General features: G+C 41.8%; 1 protein-coding gene across 10 annotated transcripts in view; it reads left to right on the top strand.

The window, feature by feature from the left end:
* THSD7B (thrombospondin type 1 domain containing 7B) overlaps positions 1 to 22,278 on the top strand; it is a 336,629-nt gene that overhangs the window by 302,147 nt on the left and 12,204 nt on the right. For 5 of the 10 annotated variants that reach the window (XM_072874423.1, XM_072874422.1, XM_072874418.1 and 2 more), the window contains 4 exons: positions 9,876 to 10,017; positions 11,443 to 11,558; positions 12,094 to 12,211; positions 18,656 to 18,942. The exons of 1 other annotated variant lie outside the window; for it this stretch is intronic. In XM_072874423.1, coding sequence (XP_072730524.1) covers positions 9,876 to 10,017; positions 11,443 to 11,558; positions 12,094 to 12,211; positions 18,656 to 18,942 — 663 coding nt within the window. The remainder of the gene's footprint in view (positions 1 to 9,875; positions 10,018 to 11,442; positions 11,559 to 12,093; positions 12,212 to 18,655; positions 18,943 to 22,278) is intronic. 4 more of the 10 variants (XR_012044320.1, XR_012044319.1, XM_072874421.1 and 1 more) reach the window with 3 other exon arrangements.

Genomic DNA, 22,278 nt, shown 5'->3' with positions numbered 1-22,278 from the left:
TTAATCTTGGGGGTTTTGTAATAGACTTGCTTGATGTATTTAAGTGACAAACATATATTCATTGCCCCTGTGTTAACAGGGCCATTATCAAAAGTCTGAGCGGTTATTGGACAGGTATTTATACTACTGCTGACACAGGTAATTTCCTCCCATAATATTTTGTGTAGCGTATCAATATACTTGGTAAGAACATGTCAAATAAAATCTTGTGTTTCATTTCCTGCATTTGCCTCCTCCTGAGCAGCATAGCTTTGATGAAGTATAACACTCTTGCAACCGATACAGATGCTTGGATAACTTTCGAAGTCCCACTGTGGTTGGGCTGCTTCTTTGCTATTGACTTTTGTTTTTAAGAGATAGATTTTCTTCATTTTAGCATGCAGTAAACTAATGCAGAGATCCTCAAGGCCATTGGGTATTCTTCAGGTGCCTTGGTGGCAGTCAGTGGTCATGAAGGACTGCTTGAAGCTTTAAGCACCCTAGTATCCTTAAGACACCCTGAGTTTTTGCCTGAAGACTGCTTTTTGGCAATGGCGAAGCCTCTGTAGCCCACAGAAGCAGGAAGGGGATGCCCAGAGCTTGTGGGCTGCACTCCATCAGGCAGCATAGCTCCTGGCAGTCGCAGGGCTGAGTGCCACAGTCCATGTGTCTCCTTGTAGATCCTTTTGCCACGATAGATGTTAATTCATAAATGGGAGGGCATCTGCATGCCAATGCAATTAACTGAACAATATGTTTTCACAAGCTGTTCTGCAACGCTTTGTTGTGAAACAGAGATGACTCTGTGTGGCTGGAGCATGTGTTTAGATAGTTCTGTCCAGATACAAGGCAATAAACAGCTTGAAATTTTATGGACAGATAAAACCCTTCCTTTGAAGAGTTTACAGCAGTGCTGTCTCCCTTTTATAGCTACTCAGGCTATTTGTGTTCCTTTGGTTTGGAGAAAGGACCACACAGCACAGTCCCTCCCAGGCTGCACATGCAGCAGATGCTGCACATCTCCAAAGCAAGCGCTGGGCTTGCTGTAAGTACAGAATGGCTCTACCATGACAGTGGTGTATCTTCAGTATGTGTGGGGGTACTGGTGTGATGGGACAGGGATTGAGGGAAACTTGGTGGCCAGAAGTGAGACATTGCCAGCAGCAGGGTAATTAATGCAACCCGCCATCTCCTGCATCGCCACTAGGAAAGGTGGTCACTGAGAATGGCCACAAGCTGGTGGAGATGGTCAATGAAGTTACAAAGGCAATGGAGCCTACAGAGGGTCCCATTTCATCTTTAAGGGAAGAGCTACACGTGGTCAGTTGAGTAGCTCCACTGGTTGCAAATGAGAGCTTGGGTGTGGACCTTGCATGGAGACTGTATGTATAGACACCCAACTATAGGAGTCTGCATCTGGAGCTGGAATCTCTTAAGTCTTTTGGTCAGACCTGTTGTGCCTCCAGCCTGCTTTAAGTGTCTTCCCACAGAGCCCAAAAAATGTATCAGTGAGTTTGTGTGCGTAGAACCTCTTGCTCAGTAGGACTGTCTATTTAATTGTGTTTGAGGGAATTTTGCTCAATGGCTGGTATACTCATGCATGGTTTCTGATTCATGCCAGACTGGAAGTAAATGCCTGTCTTCCGAGGATGTATAAAATGCTTTTTGAATATTCACTGAAAATCCGTTTTCTAAGTATGGCTCCTTTCTCTTCCCCAAGTAATCCAAAAAATTTGAAGGATCACATAATATTGAAATGAAAAAGCAAAACCGTACATCCTGGCTGCACTTTTCAAGCACATTTACATTTCATATCAAAATAGTTGGCACTCTTTTAGTTGTAGCACTCTTGTGAGGCAGCTGCCAAAGAGCATTCTAGGAAATCTTCCTGTATCTCTGGTCATGCTTGGCTTGCTGGAGATAAAGAGGATTTATGAAACTTGACAAATTCTAGTTTGTAAGAAATGAGCAACCACAATTTCAGCCTCATCTTTGCCTGAGTAGCTCTTTGATTTGAGATACGTACCTAAGATTTTGGTCAGGTGAGAATTCTTTTCCAGTCGCTTTGGTGTTCTGCTCATATTTTATAGTGTTGATAATAAATTTATCCTGATAGTGGAATAACTAACTCTTATCAGCTGAATATAAAAAAGCCGTTTAGATTATCCAGTTTACCTTTTGTCAATATGTCATTGAACTCTGGATACTTTCTAGGGTATTACTTGGTTTTATCTTGTGGCAATACTCTTCCCATGTGAATTTTCCACTTTCAGGATAGTAAATGATCTTGAGTCAGGATGAAATCAATGAGTCACAAAGGTGGCGACTGCTTTGTCAGTAGGAAGTATTTTCTTCAACACTTCTTTCTGCTAAAACATTGTATTTGTTCTACCTTTTTTGGCTTCATTTCCCTTTTGCTTTTGAATATTTGTGTTTCTAGGGTGGTCTTTTGTAATTTCAGATGCTCCCACAATTCTTTTATGTGTATTTTCCAACTGAACTGCAATTTTTGCATCTTGATTATAGTGCTATTCAACACTGCTACACAAAGCTAAATTTTAATATTTCCTCTAATGGCACTTTGCTGTGACCCAGAAATGCAGCCGTCTGAAATGTAATACTTTGAGGTTACTTTTGAGGTTTTGTCTCTTTACTGGATTCAAGAAACTCATAATTACTGATTTAAAGCTTCCCTATTATTCTCACATTCTCTGTGGTGAGAAGTAAATTCAAAATGGTTTTCCCCCTGATTGAAGACTATTTTTTGGCTCATAAAGTTTTCTTCTTTGTCGCTAAGTAACATCCATGTAACTTCAATATCAAGGCTTTAAAGCCATTTAAAATAACAGTTTGAAGCTTGGTAGTTAGGAAAAAAAAATCATGAGCAAATTAGATTGACTTGCATTTTGCTTCAGAGATTTCATATTCGTTCCAGCTACAATAGCGTGTTCAGTCAGACATCATCACTTGATTGCTCAAAGACCCAGCTAAACAATCTGGAAACCGAAATCCTATCATCTCTGTTACATATTCAGTGATTGAATAACATGCACTACCTGCAGTGTCTTGACTTTGTATTCATCTGACTTGGAAATGTAATTAATTGACTTCAATTGAATTCATCAAAGCATTCTTAAAAAGAGTTAATATGCGAGTTGTGCTACAAGTCCCTGAAATAATTACCTCAAATTTGTTTTGCTAGCTCTGCTGCCGTGTGGATAGCTGTCGCGGCCCCCGTAGCTGATCGGAGTGGCCTCCTTGTTCGCCTCAGCTGTTGGCATTTCTAGCAGCTAATTCTAAGGGATCTGAAGTTAGTTAATTATAGGAGGTTACATGTCTAGTGAGTGAGAACAGCTGTCTCTGTCTCAGCGAGCATTTTCCTCACGGATCAATAGCAATGTACAACACTCAGGACTGGTGACAACTGAGTTATTATTCTCTTGAATCTGCAGGGTGAGATGGGGGGTGTAATATTGCAATAACTGGTCGTATTAAAAGTGGTACCAGGCAATACAGCCATGGTTTGGCAGTGACTTTCATCGTAGATGTGAGTTGGGGTTGTTATGGTTTGGAAATGCTTTCCCTCCCGAGCCAACTGGAAGAGAAATTGTGGGCTTGCGTAGACCTTGGGACTCACTGAAGTCTTCTTCACGACTAGTATCTTTATATGTAGCTTTGGCAGAGGACCTGCAGTATGGAGGCCGGATTGAAGAATGAAGCTTGCACAGAGTTGTATTTCTAGCCCAAGAGATAATTTATTCAGGTCAAGCATGAGAATTATACTGGCCCAAGGCTTTTCTGGAAGAACGTACGCTGCTCCTTATGCGTAGCTGAGACTTGATTTTTTTTGTATGCCTTTATGAAAAAGTTGGTAACTGCTGTATTTTTTTAGGTACATTGTTTTATTTTTACTCATCTTTATTAACAATCATTTTTTTAAAAGTAATGTTTATATATGGATGCAGATAAGGTTTCAGAACCTAGATGCATCTCAAAAAGAAAATTTATGCAAATGTATTCTCATTTCAAAAGACTGCTCATGTTATTGTAAATGGCTTGTTAAATTGTTACAAAATGTCCACATTGGCACGAACAGTGTAATGGTTCATTGCACTGTTAAAAATAGTCAAATCCTGTTGCTGCTAACATATTTACCTTAGTTTGAGGTTGTATGTTTCCTTATGAATAGCCAGTTAAATATAATGTGTCCAGCTATTTATAGTGCAGTATGCATTATACAAGCTGTTTGATAAATTAAACAGCTTAAAGGGCTCTGTAATGGGTTACAACCTTTGTGCTGTACAATTATGATGCATATGAAAGCCTAGATCAATGGGCAGCTTTTAAAATCCATCACAAAGAAGGTCTACTAGTGTATATTAATGCGTGATATGTTAACAGCTCTTACTCTGGAACTTAGCATTCGTAACCTTGCGGTTTTATTTTATTTAATATCCTTCTCTTCCAGAACAAACTTTCTGTGCTTTGTCTGTTCTGTCATTTTCTGGAGCAAAGGCTGGCTACATGCTTTGTGTGTGTTTGTGTCCCTCACTTTTTATGTTAGCTTAAAATAGTGACAAGTGGTCATGGTGGAAAAATGTGATTGGCTAAAAGAGGTATTAAAAAATGCAGTAGTTAACAGTGCCAAGAATTCCTCCATAGAATCAGGATGATGGCTTTTATAATTTCTCAATGGTCCTTTGGGAAAAACTCCGATTCATTCCTACCTTAACGTTTATATGTACCTCTCATTGCTTCAGAATATTTTGTTTCTGTAGTGGTTTATATAATCTAGCCTATAGATCCCTGGGTCTAGGTCAACTTGTTCACACTTCATAGAAAAGGATAATGGAAATAGTGAGATTTAATACAATAAAGTAGGCTGAGACAGTATAGTTGTACATGTAAAGAAACTTACTGGGTCTGTATGTGAGGTCTTATTGCTGTAGGCTATTAATGTGTGACTTGAGTTAGGTCCCTGTTATTATTTCCATCCAGAAATTAATTCCATTCCTGTCACCGATACTAAAGGAAGCACATGCTTGAATTACACACCCCGTTGCTTACAGTCATCAAGAAGGAATTTGGACTAAATCCAACAAAGCACGTAGTCTGTAAAACTTAACTGCCAAACTGAGTTGGCACCTGACCTTGAAGGTACATGAAGTTCTCCAGGCCTCTGACCTTCTACCTCCGTGCATCACAGCTACCTCCATTTCTGAGGACTTGTTTCTTCTCTTGTATTTATGGCCAATTGGCACCCATATTCATCGTTGTTCTTTGATCCATAAATCTTTAATCTATTTCTAGCCTGGATGGTGTTGGAAGTGGGTTTCAGTTGTCCAGAATAGGAGCAGAAATTAGACAAAGGTTTTCCACTTGCTAAGCAGGCACTAAACTCTGATGGTCCCCAAGCTGCAGCAAGAATTACTTGTCCTTCCTGGTAGCACCAGCCCTCTGGCAGAGCAGAGCCTCAGTTTCCTGCAAAGATCAGGTGAAGGTGCTGAGTCTCCGGAGCTGCTCTCACTGCAGCTCGCTGGAGATGGCCCTGGGGCCGTGACCCAAGCGGGAGGCTGAATTTCACCTCACCTTCTTTTCCCATTTCCTCTACGTGAGCTCTGTGCAAGAGTTGCTTGATCTGGATCCCGGCACGGAGGAGCGAGCTCTGCACGTGCGCAGTACGGAGAGCTTCAGCACCTGCACGGGGTTCTGCATTGCGCTCAGTTCAACCATCACCTGGCTTTGACACTATATAAATCTCTCTTAAGAAATCATTGCAAGCTAAATCTATCACCTTGACTTTCAATTTCTGCGTAAGGAGATTTGCTGTTATGCCCATTTCTACCCTCTTGTTACATGCCAAATTCTCCAGCTACAAAAACTATTTACAGGATTTATAACCACAGGCATAAAAATAAGTAGCATGACCGTAAGGAGGTGATCTCAAAGATACAAGTCAAAATCAAACTCCGCCTACTGAACGTTTCCCTTGTAAGTACCAGCCTTTCTCTTAATGGTGGTGTTGGCTGCACCTTTTCCTCTTTCCTTGTGCTTCCACTGTAGAAGTGTTGGCTAATGCTGAGCACAAACCAGCTGTGATTACCTTACGGGAGGTAATGGCTGACTTAATGTAAAAACAATTTTAAAAATCTTAATATATGATCAGTGAAAGTCGTAATTATTAGTAGAACAGTAGGAAGTAAAATAACATCTTTGAAAGTATAGCATGCACTTAGGGGGAAGAGGAGTTGGAAATGAAGATACTCAGATACTCAGCAGTCAGAAGGATTGCTGAATCACAGCAGTTTTTATTTATTTAACCCCCCCAAAACTGTAGATTCATATATGCTTGTGATAAGAAACTTGGATTCCTACTGGGGTAGAGCAGATCCAGTGTTGCTCCATGTATCTGAATGGCACCTTCACTATTTCAGATGGAAGAGTATTTGAACAGTCAAGTTGTTTTTGTCACATTCTTCATTTGTGAGAACATTCAGAATCAACCACTTCCATAATCTTGCCCAAATCTTAATTAATTCTGTGATAATTTCTTACTTTAATTACTCAAGTAATATTTCTTTATTTTTCTGCCTTTTCTATAATAGTACTGACTGCTATTTCTGTCCTACCTCCCAAAAATGTAGTTTGCCATTGATGGTGATTGGTTTTTCTCTTAGTACTTTTTAAGGCCCAAATTCAGGACTAGATACATACCATTGGTAGTGATGTCAGTGGTGACAATGGTGACATAATGTCTTCCTCCTGCTATGCAGCTTACACACTTCTCTCCGTTATTGCTTGTTAATACCCTCAGCATCTCCCCACTGGAAACAGTCCCTCTTCTTTAACTTTCACTGTTCACATACCCTAATGACTTTGAGTCTGCCAAGCCATTCCTCAACCTTTGCCACGTCATAAATATTTAATTTTTCCAGCCTGGGATTTCGGAGGGGTCCTGCAGGAGTTGTGCACCCAAGCCCATTGAGATTTCAGGGTAGCTGGATACTCAGCTTCATCTTGCTCCTTTGAAAATCCCAGCTTTCATCTTTTTCTTTGCAAGTCATTCCCTCCTGCAGCTTATTCAGTTCCATATATGTTTGGCTCAATTTTTTATATAGTTAACTTGAAAGAGTAAGGCCAGAAAATCAATTATAAAACTAAATTGACTTCTCAATTGACGTAAAGAGAAATTCAACAAATAATATTACAGGATATTAGTTACAGTTTGCTGACTGAATTTTTGCATGTTTCCCGTGTACTCAGCTTGATTAAATGAACACTTTTCCTACAGAGATTCTTTATTATTCAGAACTAGTGAAAGTGGGGAGCTTATCGCATCAGCTCTGGCTTCTGAACAACACGGCTCATCAGCGCAGTGAGAACGCCAGCCTCAGAGCTGCAGTAAGCCGGTCGTTTATTTGGATCCTGGCAAACGCAAGACAGACTTTGACCTGTTTGAGTCGCGGCCATTAAACTGATCTGCTGCCCACCAGGAGGACATCTGAGAGGGAGAATGGTCCTGCTAGGCGGGAAATCTGGGTGGCTGTATGACGGCGTGTGCAGCTGAGCTGCGTCAGGGCCCCGTAATCGAGCACCATGGGGTGCACGCTAGCTGGGGGGAAAAATGCTATTGTATTAAAAGAAGTTACTGATCTACAAATGATGCATATTTTCTGTCTGCAGGTTCTTATTCTGAAGGGAGGAAAAGCAGGTATTTCTGAGATGGCACAGACTTACCTTCTTTCACACCATTCATTGATTTTTTTTTTTTTTCCCCTTTGGTAACATAATGCAGAGCAACATTAATTAGGAGTAGCTACTGAGATACCTTCTTTGATTTGTGTTTTGTTTTATTTGTTTTGTTTTATCGGCAAATCATTTAAGTTATTAGTGTTAGTTGTGAGGATGAACAATCGGATTAGTTGTGGAAAAGGCAGTAAAGTATTGGTAAACACTTAGCATAGGTTCAATTTTCAGATAATGAAGAGTAATTGGTTATTTTAGATGACCATGGATATTTGAATAAGATTACCATTTAAAATGATTTGACAAGGTGTGTGTCAGCAATAAGAACATAATAGAATTTCCTTCATATAGTGTAAGCATAAGGAAAATAGGACCTGACAATGTATCTTAAGACCGGACCAGACTTTTTTCCTATTTGTCCTGATATTTATTCTGTTTAGTTATGCTATCATCTGTGCAACTAATCCAGTTTACAGCAGTCTGAGATCTAGATTTATGCTGCAATGCCAGTACATTTCTCTTTAATATTCACAATACAGGAATTATCCATACTTTCACCCGTGCAGGGTTCAGTGTTTGCAGGCAGTTTGTTGCATGACAATAAGCCTGTAGTTTTAAACTGTTCGTTATTTTTTGTAATTAAAGTACTCTATAGAAAAATCATGTTTTAAATTCCCAAGCATTTATGAAAATGTATTTCTACATGTGTTGTTTTTTGGGTTTTTTTTGCTGTTCCTGAGCAACCTTTAGTCTTAATGAGAGACTGTTAGGAATTAAATAGGTCATCTTGTTCAGTAAATGGCTGTGAATACCTTTAATAGGGATTTATTTCCATTAGGTTTGCTGTGACCATTTCCACACACCCATTCCCACTGTACTGGATTGCAGGAAAACTCTGCTGAGTTTCGGTGGGTCAGAGCCCCTACCCATGGGGCTGCTTTTCCGCTCCAGCCTTGCAGCCAAAATGGCTAGTACGAATTCCCATAATCACCCTGGCTTCAGAATATGCTTATTTAGACTTTTTTTGTGATTTCATTTAATGAGACAAAGCAGCAGTCCCTACTGCTCTTCAGCACCCATTAGCCTTGCCCGGTGTCACAGGCGTTTAACCTTTGGCGCTGCGACTCCTTCCTCCTGAAATAGTTCCCCTTGGCATGAGACATGGATGGGACAGCCGAGGTGGGGACACCCGCAGCGGCACCGCGTTCCCCATGGCCCAGCCACTGCTTATGCTATGTCCCCAAATTAACTAAACCAAGGGAAAACCTTAAGAAATGCTTGGCAGAGCCGGGTGACTCCTCCGTGTGACAGCCGAAGAGAAGAGCTCTCTGCAGAGGAGGGGTAAGGAGGAGGCTGCAGGAGGGGGTTTGTGGGGATGAGCAGATGCTTTCCTCTACGTAAAGGGGATGTTTCCTGGAAGGCAGGCAACATTTAGTCACTATTGCTAAGTCTGCAGCTGAAGTGGAAAGCAAAACAGCCCCATGCCACAGTGCTAGGAGAGTGAGGGTGGGGGACTGCTAAAAACAAACAATTTTTATGCCTGTGATGTACAAACACAAATGAAAACTGGCCTCAGTTGGTTCATATTCCCATGAAAATGTAAACAAGCAAATCCTGGTTTGCCAGACATCAGTATTTGTATCACATACTTTGAAAAGTCACCCCGTCTTCTTGTCAGCACCATAACTGATATGCAATTACAAATGTCATTCTTGGAAATGAAAGCTTTGCTGTAACATCAGTTATTACTTAAAAATGCATTAATTGTGCCAGAAATCCTGTCCTGTTATTCAGTACTATGGCATTTTACTAGAAGACTTGGGAAGAGGTGGAGAGTAGAGCACAGCAAAATGGCACGGTCTTTATCTCATTGTCCCTAAGGATCCCTGTAAAAAGTTATGGAAATAAATAGTATAGGAGTGCCTCAAATAGCCAAATCAGGGTGGACAAAAGATGACTTTTAGTACTATTGCATTCGTACCTTTGAACCACATTTCTTTTCCTTCATATGCTTTTATGTATCTTTAGAACAGAAGCGTGATTATATCGTACCTCGGTATGGCCGTGGATGTGCATGTAACAACCCCAGGCAGTGGGTGTCTGTATGATTTACTAGGGTCTCTTGTGCTGTCCGTCACTTTTGTATATAGGTGTGTGATCCGAACATTATGCAAACCCGAACTCGGCAAGTGCTAAGGTCTTCTGTCAACGCAAAGCCCTGCCCTGAAGAGTCACAAATGAAGCCATGTATTCTTAACCAAAATTGCTTCCAGTATCAGTACAATCTGACAGGTAGGTATAACTTTCCAATCTACTCTTAGCAGAAAGTGACACCCATTACAACATATATTAAATTGATGTTCTGCTTTTCCAAATACCTTTGCATAAAAGATTCAGCTCCTTAAAGGCTTTCTCCAGTTGCGTTTTTAGTTATGTTTGCTTGTGGTATTGGTTAAAGCCTTGACATTAAAAGAGTTATGTATAGACATCACTGATTTCACTAAGGTTAATTACATGCCTACATTTCTTTTAGTCCACAGGTTAGTGGACAAATACACAATTTTTAACTTAAGTTGTCATTGCAGGTACCCTGGAAATAAAACAGGTTAAGTGGGATCTCTTCTTTTGAGTGGGTTATCAACAGAATTAATTACAAAATTCCAGTTAAAAGACTATCATCTGTGTGATTCTGGTGAAGCCAATAATACCAAGAAAAGTCTGGTTTGAAGGCAAATATGGGTTATATGGGTGGGCATAGGATATTCAGAGCAAAAGGCATTATTTAGGACCTTAGGAGCAATTAGATCTGTTGCAAACAAACTAACAACAAAAAAAAAAGGAAAAATTCCTTTTGTTTTGACCAGCTCGGATAAATGAGAAAGGCAAAGAGAAAGGAGGAGATGTGAGAGGAGTTTTGGGGGCTGGTGGGAAGGGAGAACAAAGCAGGAGAAAATGTTATATCTGAATATAAACTCAGCCTGTTTGAAATAAAAGCCCTAGAAACACACAAGCAGCAGGACGATGCCTTTTTTATCAACACATTTCAGAAATGCAGAACATTTATGTGTTCGTGTTTATCAGAGGTGGAAGACACAAAGTAATAGGTTTTCTTCTCGTATGCTTCCTATTTGTTGGTCATGTATGGAAATTTTTGTTGTTCGTGTTATGCGTTTTTGTTTGTTTTAAATGGCGTTTAAAGGCTTATTTTAGTTTAGTTGTATTCTGACCATCATAATTTCAGACAAGTAATAAGAAATGAATTTTCTTCTACTAGAAATACGGGTTTTATTTCACGAGTATTAGAGCTAAGTTTTAAATAATGGAAAGCTTTGCCTTGAGACAAGAAATAGGTTAAACCAGAGTTACCCTTCAGAAACTTCCCCAGCTACTTTATCAAAGTGAAGTTTTACTTCAGACGGTACAGTCTTGTAGATGCGCCAGCTGTGTTGAACTGATACACTTTATCAGCCTTTAACAGTTTTCTGTGCACTCTGAGGTACCGGTTTCGTTAAGGGGATATCTGAGTGCAAAGTAAGGAGTTTCTCCTCCCAGACTTGCTCGGTTTTAAGAGCAACTTTCTTTTGTGGGGGTTGTTCTTGGGTTTGGGATGCCCTGACGTGGGGAAGCGCTGCGTTAGGGGAAGGTTGAGTAAAAAGATGTGAAAACAGGATGACGGCCGTGACGTGCTGCACTGCATCCTTTGCTTTGTGTCTGCAGGCTGGAGCGGGTGCCAGCTGGGTGCCAATGCCACCTGCGGGCTCGGAGAGCGGCGACGCCTCCTGAGCTGCCGGCGCAGCGACGGGGCCACCGTCAGCCTGCAGCTCTGCCAGAGGGTGAGGATGGCACGTGTGGGGCAGGAGGGTCATCTTGCTCCTAGAAAGCCGGTGCCTTCTGGTCTGCACCAAGACACTGTCCGTAGATGGTGGAGAAGTTGTGTTCGGTGCTGGGAGCGCAGCAGTTGGGTGCTTTGGGGAACAAAAGCATCCCCGGGGTGTTAGTGGGTGGTATCCCTCCTTGGCTCAAACGGGAGGTTTTGGGGTTGGAGTAGCACACGTGGGACACAGCTATAGACCCTGCACCATGTCTCCAACAAAGCTGGCCACCAGGGAGATTGTGCCCTACTAGAAGTCGGGGACTCTCCTTTCAGAGTAAGACCCAAACTCTGAAGGACTCGTAGACGTGAAATGCTTCAACACCGAAACTGCTTTCACCAATTGCACCCTCGGGAGAACTCCCTGTAGGCGGCAATGTTGGCACCCCACTGGAGTCGCTGCCAATTTTCGGTTTCCTGGCTTGGTGCCCAGCCGTGGCAGGAGGTCCTCGGGGGCCTGGGGACGCTGATGCCTGTGTTTCCTTGTCATCTCACAGCTTCGCCTGGAGAAGCCCGTGCAGACGAGGAGTCGGTGCGTGGTGGGGTGCGCGGTGGACTGCCGGCTCTCGGCGTGGTCAGCCTGGTCGCAGTGCTCCCATACATGCGGCGCCGGCGGTGAGTCCCCTCCTGCCCCCTTTCCCCCATGCCTCAGCAATGCAGCGCGGATGGGACCCCCAGTCCCAGAAGGGCTTACACAGCCCCCGGGCAGGGGTGCAGAGCACAGGGATCGCCCCGAGCCACACCGAACCCTTCGGAGGTGATTTTTGGACACTCTCGAGGTCCTGAGGGGTTGGGTTTTTTGAACAAAGCAGGATATTTTCAAAGTACTCAAAAGTGAAAAAAGCAATTTAGGAAACCAAGTGGACAGATGCCTGGAGGATTGTTTTATTAATTAATTCAAACTCTCAGAATTCAGTTGTAGGAAACATTAACCCCAGAGACAGGAGGAGTACATAGAGTAAATGAAGAGCTGGGGGGAGTTACAGGATTCTTAAGAAATGGATAAATAACTAAATAAAAATCCTCTGGTGAAGTTACATTTAGTAACATAATTACATCCCATAGAAGAAAAAACACTAAGACTATTTTTCATCATTTAGTATATGCCTCTGTCTCCATCTTGTATCCACAGGTCCCTTAATGCTTGTATGACTCCAGTCACTTCAGCGAGGTTTTCTGTAGCCAGTAATGCTCACCAGCATACAAAAAATGAAAGGATTAGGACCTTTTTTTTTAACTTTATATGATTTAAGAAACCCTTTGAGTATTGACATGAGGAAATGTGTTGAAGCTTTTATTCAAAATAAGCTCATGACATTATTTCCCAGGCTTCTGATGTGCATTAGATGTACAGCTAATGGTCTTTAAGATTGGAGAGCCATAATGTGTATTTGAATCAAATTCACTTAAGGTCAAAAAGAAAAAAGCTCTTAACTTCCATAAAGTGATTCCTTCAGATGGATTTTGGAGATCAAAGCATGTTACAGAAAAAGCTTAATATTTGGATTAGTGGTGTTTCTTTGCTGAGCTTTTAGCCCTTTTGTAAAGTAGAGCTTTCTTAACAGAAATGAATAATTCATAGACAGTGTTTTAACAACAACACACTAGGAATACTATTAATTCCAAATTTTATTTTTTCTTCAAAATCCATTTTGGAGTGTTAATGCTCATGTTGCTGAATGGACTTAAATTATTTTTTTGAGTGTTCAATCACTTACTAAAATAAACAGAGCTACGTGTGCAAGACCAAGTTGTAACTTTATGGCTTTTAGCATGCTAAAGGAGCAGCTCATCCTATATAATGCCTGAAGGTTTTTTTGTCCTGAGCTCTTACATTGCATAGTCTGCAAAGGGACGTGCTCGAGTAAAGGTATGTCTCGTATTCTACTCCTGATCCTGAAATGCTTATGTAAATCCTAAAGACTGGTTAAAGAGCTGATGGTTCCCAGTGCATGGATGGAGCAGCCAGTTACTTCATGTCCTAAATCAGATCTGGGCTTCTGCAGAGGACAATCGGAAACATCCGTGCCCTGCCGAAGCAGACCTCAGCTCTTCCTGGAGGAATGTCCTGGCTGTACCTCAAGTAGCCAAACCTCATTAAGACTACTTGAAGCACACATTCAAGCCCAAGCTCAGCTCAGTCTATGGGTCATCTTCTGGTCCTCAAAGATCATAACTCCATTATACTGGTAGTTAGAGAGCTGGCTCATACAGTTCAGGACATAGATGTGTACGATTTAAAAGCTGGAGATACTGTTTTGTGAACCTACGGCAGCTAAGCAGCTGGGAAAGTCTTAAAAATTGTTGCATAAAGAAGCCAAGTTTTGCTCAGTCCTTCTCTATCATTTGAATAGTCTGGCAAGGACCCAAGAGTCTTCTGAATCTCATCCCAAAGCAGGAGTGTCAATGAAACAAAAGTACTTTGCATCCACATTATTCTGAGTCCTGATCTGAGTTTTGCTGCAGCAACCACCAAGCGTGGAGCCACATTGATATCAAACCTCTGTGATGGAGGGAGCTGGGCACCAGTCCTGCGGCCGAGGCCTTTGTGTGGTTCCAACAGCAGAAACACCGTCATTTCAGCTTCTTCACTGAGTTCCAGTTGGTTATAAATACTTCTTGATGATGTTATTAACAGAGAAGATGTTAATTATGTACTTATCTACAGGTGGTACTTCACAGATGAATACAGTGAGGGTTTCCTACCCAAAGGTGCATAGACTGCAATACCTTTGAAATCATCATGAGTTTCAAACAAGCATTTGTGAGCATAGGATGAAGCCTCAAATTAGACAGGGAAAACCAACGGATGACAATAAACGAGCTGTGGGAATTGGCTGTAGTAAACACTGATTCGGCTTCCCTTTGCCAAATAAGTAATTGCCCACTATTGGATGAAGCTAAAATGTAGGACTTAGATGCATGGTTCTCAGAAATAATTCACAGCAAATCAGTTGTACACACCGTTACGGGCTGCGCTCACAGTAACATTCAGCTTTTCTGGCTTTTCTTGGAGAGCGTGTGAAGGGCCTGCTGAAGTACCATGAACAACTTCAAAGGGAAGCATAATTTAAATATCATTCAGATCAAAATTTGGTGTTGCAGGATTTACGTTTTCATGTGTTTCTTAACTCAAGCATTGTTACTAAGATTTTTATTCTGTCCATCTCTTCCAGTAACAGTTTGCTGCGATATATTTTAATGGATGGTACCTTTCTCTTGCTCAGGTTTTATTTTATGGAACACTGCATTTAAACATGAAGTGGTGCTGCTGTGTATGTGGCACTGACAGCTAATATGGTTCTGGTACACAGCAGCCAAAGGCGAATATATTGATTTTTATAAATGATGATGAGTAAAGTAGATCTCTCTTTCCTGCCTGCGCTGAGCCTACGGAGATGTGTAACTGATATTTGCCTGTTGCAGCTGTAGTTCTGGGCAGCATCTGTTCAGGATGCTGGCTAGGGCTTTAGGCTGACATTGGGTTATATATTAGGGTTGCTCATATCAGTTGCTGTACTGCTATGAAAAGATGTATAGTACTGCGTTAATGGATGATGCTCCCACAGCCTGTATCAAAGTTACTGGAAAGATGTTTGGTACGGATAATCCCCAGCAAATTGTATTTCCTTTGTTAAGGGAAATGAATACACGAGGATGCTGAATTTTTCTACGTAAACGTTTTCCAATCCTGTATGATTTCTCCCAGCTTGTCTAACAGGAGCGCTAAATAGTATAAGGACACCTAAACCCGTGCTTTGCCACTTCCAAAGCTGACTTCGTCAGATAAATTAAGGGACTTACCTGAGTTACCCAGGGTTGAACCCGCTGTCGTGCCTTGCTCGGTCCTCAGAGCCCAGAAGAGACCGTAGTGCATTGCAGAGACCTGCACCCCAACACCAGACTGACCTGTGGGACAGAAATGAGGGGGACAAGGATGTGGATGACTGAAAAATTTGGATTTGGGGGTTACATTTTTCACCGATTCATCACCAATTTGGGAAAACATTTTTGGTTTTGCCTTCTGAAGAAGAAACTTCCGTGACTTTTTCTTGCTTGCTACTCAAACTCCTTAAGCTCTGGTTTGATGGTGCTGGGGGGCATTGCTGGAGGAGGGGCCACCAAAACCTCTCCCAGCGCTGCGGGTGCCCCAGTGCCCGCTGGCGGGACTGGCAGTGGGAAGAAGATGAAAAGCCCCATTTATCACCAGTCCCCTTTGCTTGTGACTTGACCTAACCTGACCTCCAGGGCTGTATTTAAGTAACTCAATCCCTGCTCTGGTCTCGCGGTTGCTGGGTAGGGTTGTGTTTTGTATGCTCTGCTCACGCTCATCAAACAGATAACAACGTGTCAGTAATTTCGTCTGGGATGAACTCTAGCAGGAATTTTAATCATCTTGGTTTCAGCTGCGACACATCACTTTGTCGGGATAAAATGCAAGGAATGGCAAGATTTTTTTGGGGGTAAAAAATCTTATTCTTCTGATTTGAAAATATGATCCTGTGTTTCTGAGATGAAATTTTAGCCACTGATGCAAAACAGGATTTTAAGTGACCAGCATTAACAAGGCTAGCCTCTTTTTTCCTCCTTTCAAAACTAATGACAAATCTGAAGATATGAAGAAATACTTATTTTCAATTTTCAGCACACTTTCCGTCTTAATTTTCGTATCATTTAACACTGCAGAGCAGAGGAAACAGAGATGTGGCGAATTCATGGGGAAATTAAAGAAAAATTCACTGGGAAATTAAAGAAACAGCTAGGATTGCTTTGACTCTTCCAGAGTTTGTATTGGAAGAAAAATAATTTCAGATGCAGTGAGATTCTGTTCTCCATAGGCAGCAAAAGATAAGGTATTTAAAAAGTAAAGACGGGGACTTTTTCTGCTACTTGAGTGGTAACTGGGCACCTAGGTAATGTTTATGGAGTGAGGAAAAAAAATCGAGCTTTAAGAAACTCACTGCAGTGATTGTGCAAAGAAAGATTTCAATGAAATTTCTTTCTTCAATGATTTGTTCACAGTATAAAAAGGAAGTGATAGACTAAATGAGTCAAGCACCAGCTGACCATTGTGAATGTAGTGAGTTTAAAAGGTTTGGATAACCAACTGTAGGAAAATAAAATGTAAATAAATACAGAATGGTTGTTAATTCCTCTTAAAAGGAAAATTGTGTTTTCTATTCAATGATCTTCCCATTTACATTTGGCTAGAAAGACGTTAAACAGAGTGTACGAAAGGAAATTATTTCTTTAATTAAAATAGCTTGATGAATGCTTCAGGCTTTCAAGTCCCTCCTAATGAAATCAGACCTTTTAAGCTTAGGAGATCTCCTTTTCCGTAGCTGCCGTTTCGGGTGCTCGCGCCTGGCGAGGCGGCAGGGCTCCCTGGCCCGGGTGAGCCGCCTGCCCCAGGGCATCCCAACAACCCCACAGCCGCGGGCTTCCCACGGTTTCCCAAAGAGCCTTTTCCATTGCTTACCAGTCCTCAGAATTCAGAATTAAGAAGAATACGGCAAACTTGGTCCATTGCTGGAGAGGAAGAAACGGCTGATTTTGGCCTGTTGGGCAGGGGAGGGCTGCCGCGGGGTTTGCTGGCAGCGGGCTGGGGGGTTTCTCTTCCCTTGCTCCGACTCCTGGTGAACCGCAGGAGTTTCTTTCCTTTCCTTTCCTCTCAGCTGGTAGGACTTTTTTCCACCTCCTAATGTATCTGATTCCGTGATGGCTGAATGCACAGTCATGTGGATAAGAGCTTTTATCATCACTTCTGTTACAAACTCCCCAGGTCCAGGGGATTAGAATTGGAAAAAGAAGAAGTCTTAAAATTGGTTTAAATGGGTTTAAAAATGGAATTCAATGGGTCAGAGCAAGGGAATAGCATTGTCAAGGTAAGAGAGCTTGCTAAGACATCCGTCAGTAGCTTTTTAAGCTGTCTCTGCTTTTAATTTTTATTTGCTAAAATGTTTTTGGAAACCCTGCTCCGTAGACAGTCACGATGACAGTTACTAGAGATGTACCTTAAACCCAGCTGCAGTACCGTTAATTAAAAAGTGCGTACATAAATAGCTGGGAGAAGGATCTGGCTGAATATCGCAGCCTCCCACTTCGCAGGGGTGTTTGCTTCCCCCCGACGCCCCTCTACTCACGACTGCAGCTGAACGGCTGCGATACAGATGGGAGCGCTCCACCGCAGCGCGTTATCTCTTTCCTTTTCAGTGAGTTAGCAATTAGGGCTCGCATCTGTCTTGTTGTATGTGTGCGCCCTTATTACCCAGACCTTTTATTTTTTTAACTGTCTCTCGAATCCACGCCTATTGAAATTCAAGGCAGAAATTTTATCCCCAGCATGATCTTCTGCATCCCGTTGCATAAGGGCTTTTTTTCCCCCACTTTTCTCTTTAATTGGAGCTGGGTTTCTAATTGAAACATTTTGAGTGAAAACATTCCTGGAAGTAAATGGACAGCAAAGGAGACGGAAATGGAATTGCTGTAACTTTAATGAATATATTCAGTTTTATTATTTCAAAAGTAGTAACATAATTGCTTTTTCTGTTCAGTGGCTGAAGAAGTTTTCACCAATAATAAATAGGATTTTAATGGAAATGGCAGAAGTGGTTATGGACGGTAATAGCCACTAGAGTGTTTGCCATTTTCAAATCAGATGCACATAATTGGTCATAAAAAGAAAATTTCATTTGTTAAAAATCTCTGGAAACATATTGAATGTGTTACTTTAGAAATGATGCTGCCACAGGAATTATTTTCTTGTCATAGTTAATAATCAGGATTTAGTCAAGTATTTAAATGCGTTGCATAAACAAATAATGTATTTGGAAAAACATACAAAACTGTGTTTAAAAACTGTGTTTGAAAATATCAGTGGCTGCATCATTTAGACTTAGCAATTGCATCCATATTATCCAAATAGTCTCCCCAATTAATGGCTTTTTAAACAGATTTTAGTGGTGGAAAATGAGCTGGGAATACTGCTAACTCACAAAATCTGCCTTTCTTTTTCCTCCGGCTCTCCTTCACCGTCTCCTCTCTTCTCCCCTTGCCTAGGCCAGATGGTGCGTGGGCGCTCGGTGGTCCTGCGGGCAGTGGGCGAGGGCAGACCCTGCCCGGAGCAGCTCGCCCAGCACCGGAGCTGCCCGGTGAAGCCCTGCTACAGCTGGCTGCTGGGCCCGTGGTCTCCCTGCAGAGTCCAGGTAGGGCTTTCTCCAGCGCCCCGAGGGCTCCTCGGGGCCCCCGCGGCCGGGGTCGATGGCAAAAATCATCGTGACACGGCACAATCGATTGAGGCCGCCGCTCGCGGGTCAGAGGCATCTCTGCGGCCGTTGAAGGCGCTGGTAAGATCCGCAGGAAAGCAGGGGAGGTTCAGGAGCGGTAAACCTCTGCACCTCATCTTCCAGCCATCAGCGGCGATTTATAACAATACGGGTTCAAGTACCGCGGGCTTATAGAGGTATTAAAGAAGATTTACGGAGTAAATGTGCTTGAGTGAGCATAGTCATGGTGACCTATAATTTAATTATATAAAATAACTCTAACAAGAAAATAGGTGCACTAGATTTCTAGAGAGCTTAGTCTTTTTTATCTTTTTTTTCCTTTTTTTCTTTTTTAAGTACCGTATAGCAGGTCTTTCCCCACAAGGTCTTCGGTACCGTAGTGTGAGTTATTGTATGAAGTGCTGGTTTCTACTTTCTCCTTAGCCCGGCTATCTTTTTAGTGATCTAAAAATGGCTGGATTCAGTTGCGGTGTGCTGTACCTATGCTCGGCACCTCTGCATTGCCAGCACTGGAGCCGTCATTTTCTCACTGCCGGTGCCTTGCGTCAGGCTTCAGTTGATTTTTTTTTTCCTCCCCATGCTTTTTCTTCTCCCCTTATCTGTTAGATCGTGTTTCCAATGTTAAAATGTATTAGTCAGTAACCCAGTTTAAGCAGAGGTGAATCTTTCACATTGAGGTTTCTTGGACAGAGTGAAGTCCACTTGTGCTGCTTAAAGCCGGCTTTGCGGAGAAGCAGGGGAGAGCAGTGTGGCTGGGGTGGAAAAGTGCCCTGTCTGGTCCCAGGGGACAGGACCTCTGCGTGGATCTGTGGCTGCTTCTCCACGTTATACCATGTAGGAGACTGAAGCCAATAATGTGCATAAAGAGACATCCCTTGTGTTTTCTGCTCTGCCCTCTACCACGCTGCAAATGCCTGGAATACCTACTCGGTTTCTAGACGCGGTAGATGGACGTGTAGCGAATACTGTGGGTGGCAGAATAGATACCCGGAATTTTCCCAGGTTTTCACAAATGAAATCTGGAGCGTGACAGTCTTTGGACAGCCCGAGATCAGAGAAACAGAAATACGTTTATATTTCATATAATGAACAACAACTCATTGCAATAAGGGATGTGAATATAGTCCTTGTATGTACTGCACTCAGTATTTTTTTATGTATAAGATAGATAAAATAATAACATCAGCTGATATTTTGTCCAGCTAACATAAGAAAATTCTATTAAACATGAGGGAAGAGACCTTAAACCATAGGAGCTAACAGAGCTGATAAAAGAACGAGTAGGAAAGCTGAATTAACACCCTGGCATACTCCAGATAAATAACACATCGTGCAGATTAAAAGTGTGCACATCCAGAACCCACCTAAATTTCAGCTGAGAGCAAGTAATCACAGCCTTCCCTAACCCAGATATCATCCCGCGCTTTCAGTGAGATAGAGCCTCTTCTCGCCTTAAATTACTGTGATGTAGTTTCTCTACCCTTTGCTTTGTTCTGGAGAGGAGCCATTTTATTTGTGTTCACTTCTCTTTAATGAGGTGCTCAGGAATTAAGTGTAGTTCATAAATACAGGGTGATTTATTCCTGTGCTTTACTGCAAAAGAAGCTTAAGCTTACTTTCTAAAGAAAGCTTTCAGAAGTCCTGTTTTCAAGGATGCTTTGTGAAAGAAGGTAAATGCATCCTATGGTAAGACCAAAATGCATACTGTGAAAGTGTCTTCCTGTAATAATATAAACAGGACAATTAATTATAAAGCTAAAGTATTTCTTCCTTGTATTATGAGATAACTGAGACTGCATTTCTTAATTGTAGAAGGACTATTTTATGCTAAATTGACTTCATGTGAATAATTAGAGGTGTCTGCATGTTTAGGAATAGAGCCCACTAAGTGTTCTGTGTTGCTGATTTTCGCAGTATGGAAATCAGTGCATTGCTCTCCAGGTAATTACACATGTCACGGGCACACCTCTGGCAGGCGTGGGGCATTTCTGCTGCATTCAGAGGGATGCAGAACTTGGGAAATGGTCAATACACCTAATCTTAAAGGGTTACATTACATTAATCATTTTCCTACTGGAGTTGATGTGGTTTACCCTGATTAGCTTAAAAAAAAAAAAATTAGCAGTGGCTGACACTGTTCATAATTTTTCCGTTAAAGGAATGTAAGTGAAGTAGCTAGACATTATCAAGCACTAGCTGCCTAACATTCATAAGAAGACTAAGAACCCTTCCTTTCTAACGTGATTTAAAAGCATTTCCTTAAATGTGATCACGCAGCACTTCCTCATTAGAGAAAACTTTTACCTGATTAAATGCTCATCAACCCGTGAAAGCATTGCCCAATCAAGTCTTTACCTAAAATAATTGTGAATACACATGAACCCCAGTAAAAGCTGGAAAGGGAAAACTTTTCCTAAAGGCACGTCTGGGCAAAGCATCTCATTAGGACTGTTATCTCTTGTCTAATTAGTGCGTTATATGTGGAAAGTATCGGGGGGATGACGTGAGAGAAGGTTTGTGCAGATGCTGTTAGCATGTTGGTCAATTCAAAAGATACCTGGCTATCAAAACACAGTCCTGGTGTAAACCTTCTCCTTATTTTACTGGTGGTCGGTTGGGGCGGGGGCTGTGAGAGGCAGAGGCTCCGTGTAGGTGCTCCTGGAGGGGCCCGTACCTCCAGGCTGTATTTAGGGGACCCAGGGTGGGTTCTACATCCTCCATAGGGTCAACATAGAAATTTTTGCAGCCGAATGGGGAGATCCCCTCTGGAAGTCAAATCCCCGCATATTTCCTGCCAGGAGCCTGTGACTCGAGAGGCAAATCCTGGTTTAGGCAAACCTCAGATGATCACATCTTCCAAGGAAGAGCATTTACAATACAAATTTGATCCCCAGAGTTTTGAATATGTGATCATCTCCTTGGCAGTTCTCCTCTGATTAGGAGCTATTCCCTGCATCCTCAGTGTGCCGTTACTGCAGCAAACGTCCACTGATTCCACACCTGTTAATTAGATCTTCAAATGTATAATTTTGGGGACATGAATAATGTTTAACATGCTAAGGAAGTTAATGCAGTGCTCCTGCAATGCTTATGACCTTGCCAAATATACCAAAAAATGTCTCCCTCTATAAATGACAGGATGACATTTTATCTTTTGTGTTCAATTGATTGTAAAAACACATTGCTGGTCTTGAAAGAAAGCAAGCAAATGGAAACCACTGTTAAAAAGTGAACCTTTATCTTTGGAATTGTTTGAAGTCCATGGTTTCTGTTTATTTTTTATTCTAAACATTGGAAAATATGAATGTATTTCCAATATTGCATGATAGAAGAATGAAGAATGTTGCATGTGGACTTTTATAGTGGAGACTGCTGTGCCAAAAAAAAAGTATTGTT

The sequence above is a fragment of the Ciconia boyciana genome, chromosome 10 (genome assembly GCF_034638445.1).
Source record: "Ciconia boyciana chromosome 10, ASM3463844v1, whole genome shotgun sequence".
NCBI classification, from domain to species: Eukaryota; Metazoa; Chordata; class Aves; order Ciconiiformes; family Ciconiidae; genus Ciconia; species Ciconia boyciana.
The sequence above is the reverse complement of the archived record's forward strand: the minus strand, read 5'-3'. Positions and strand labels throughout refer to the sequence as shown.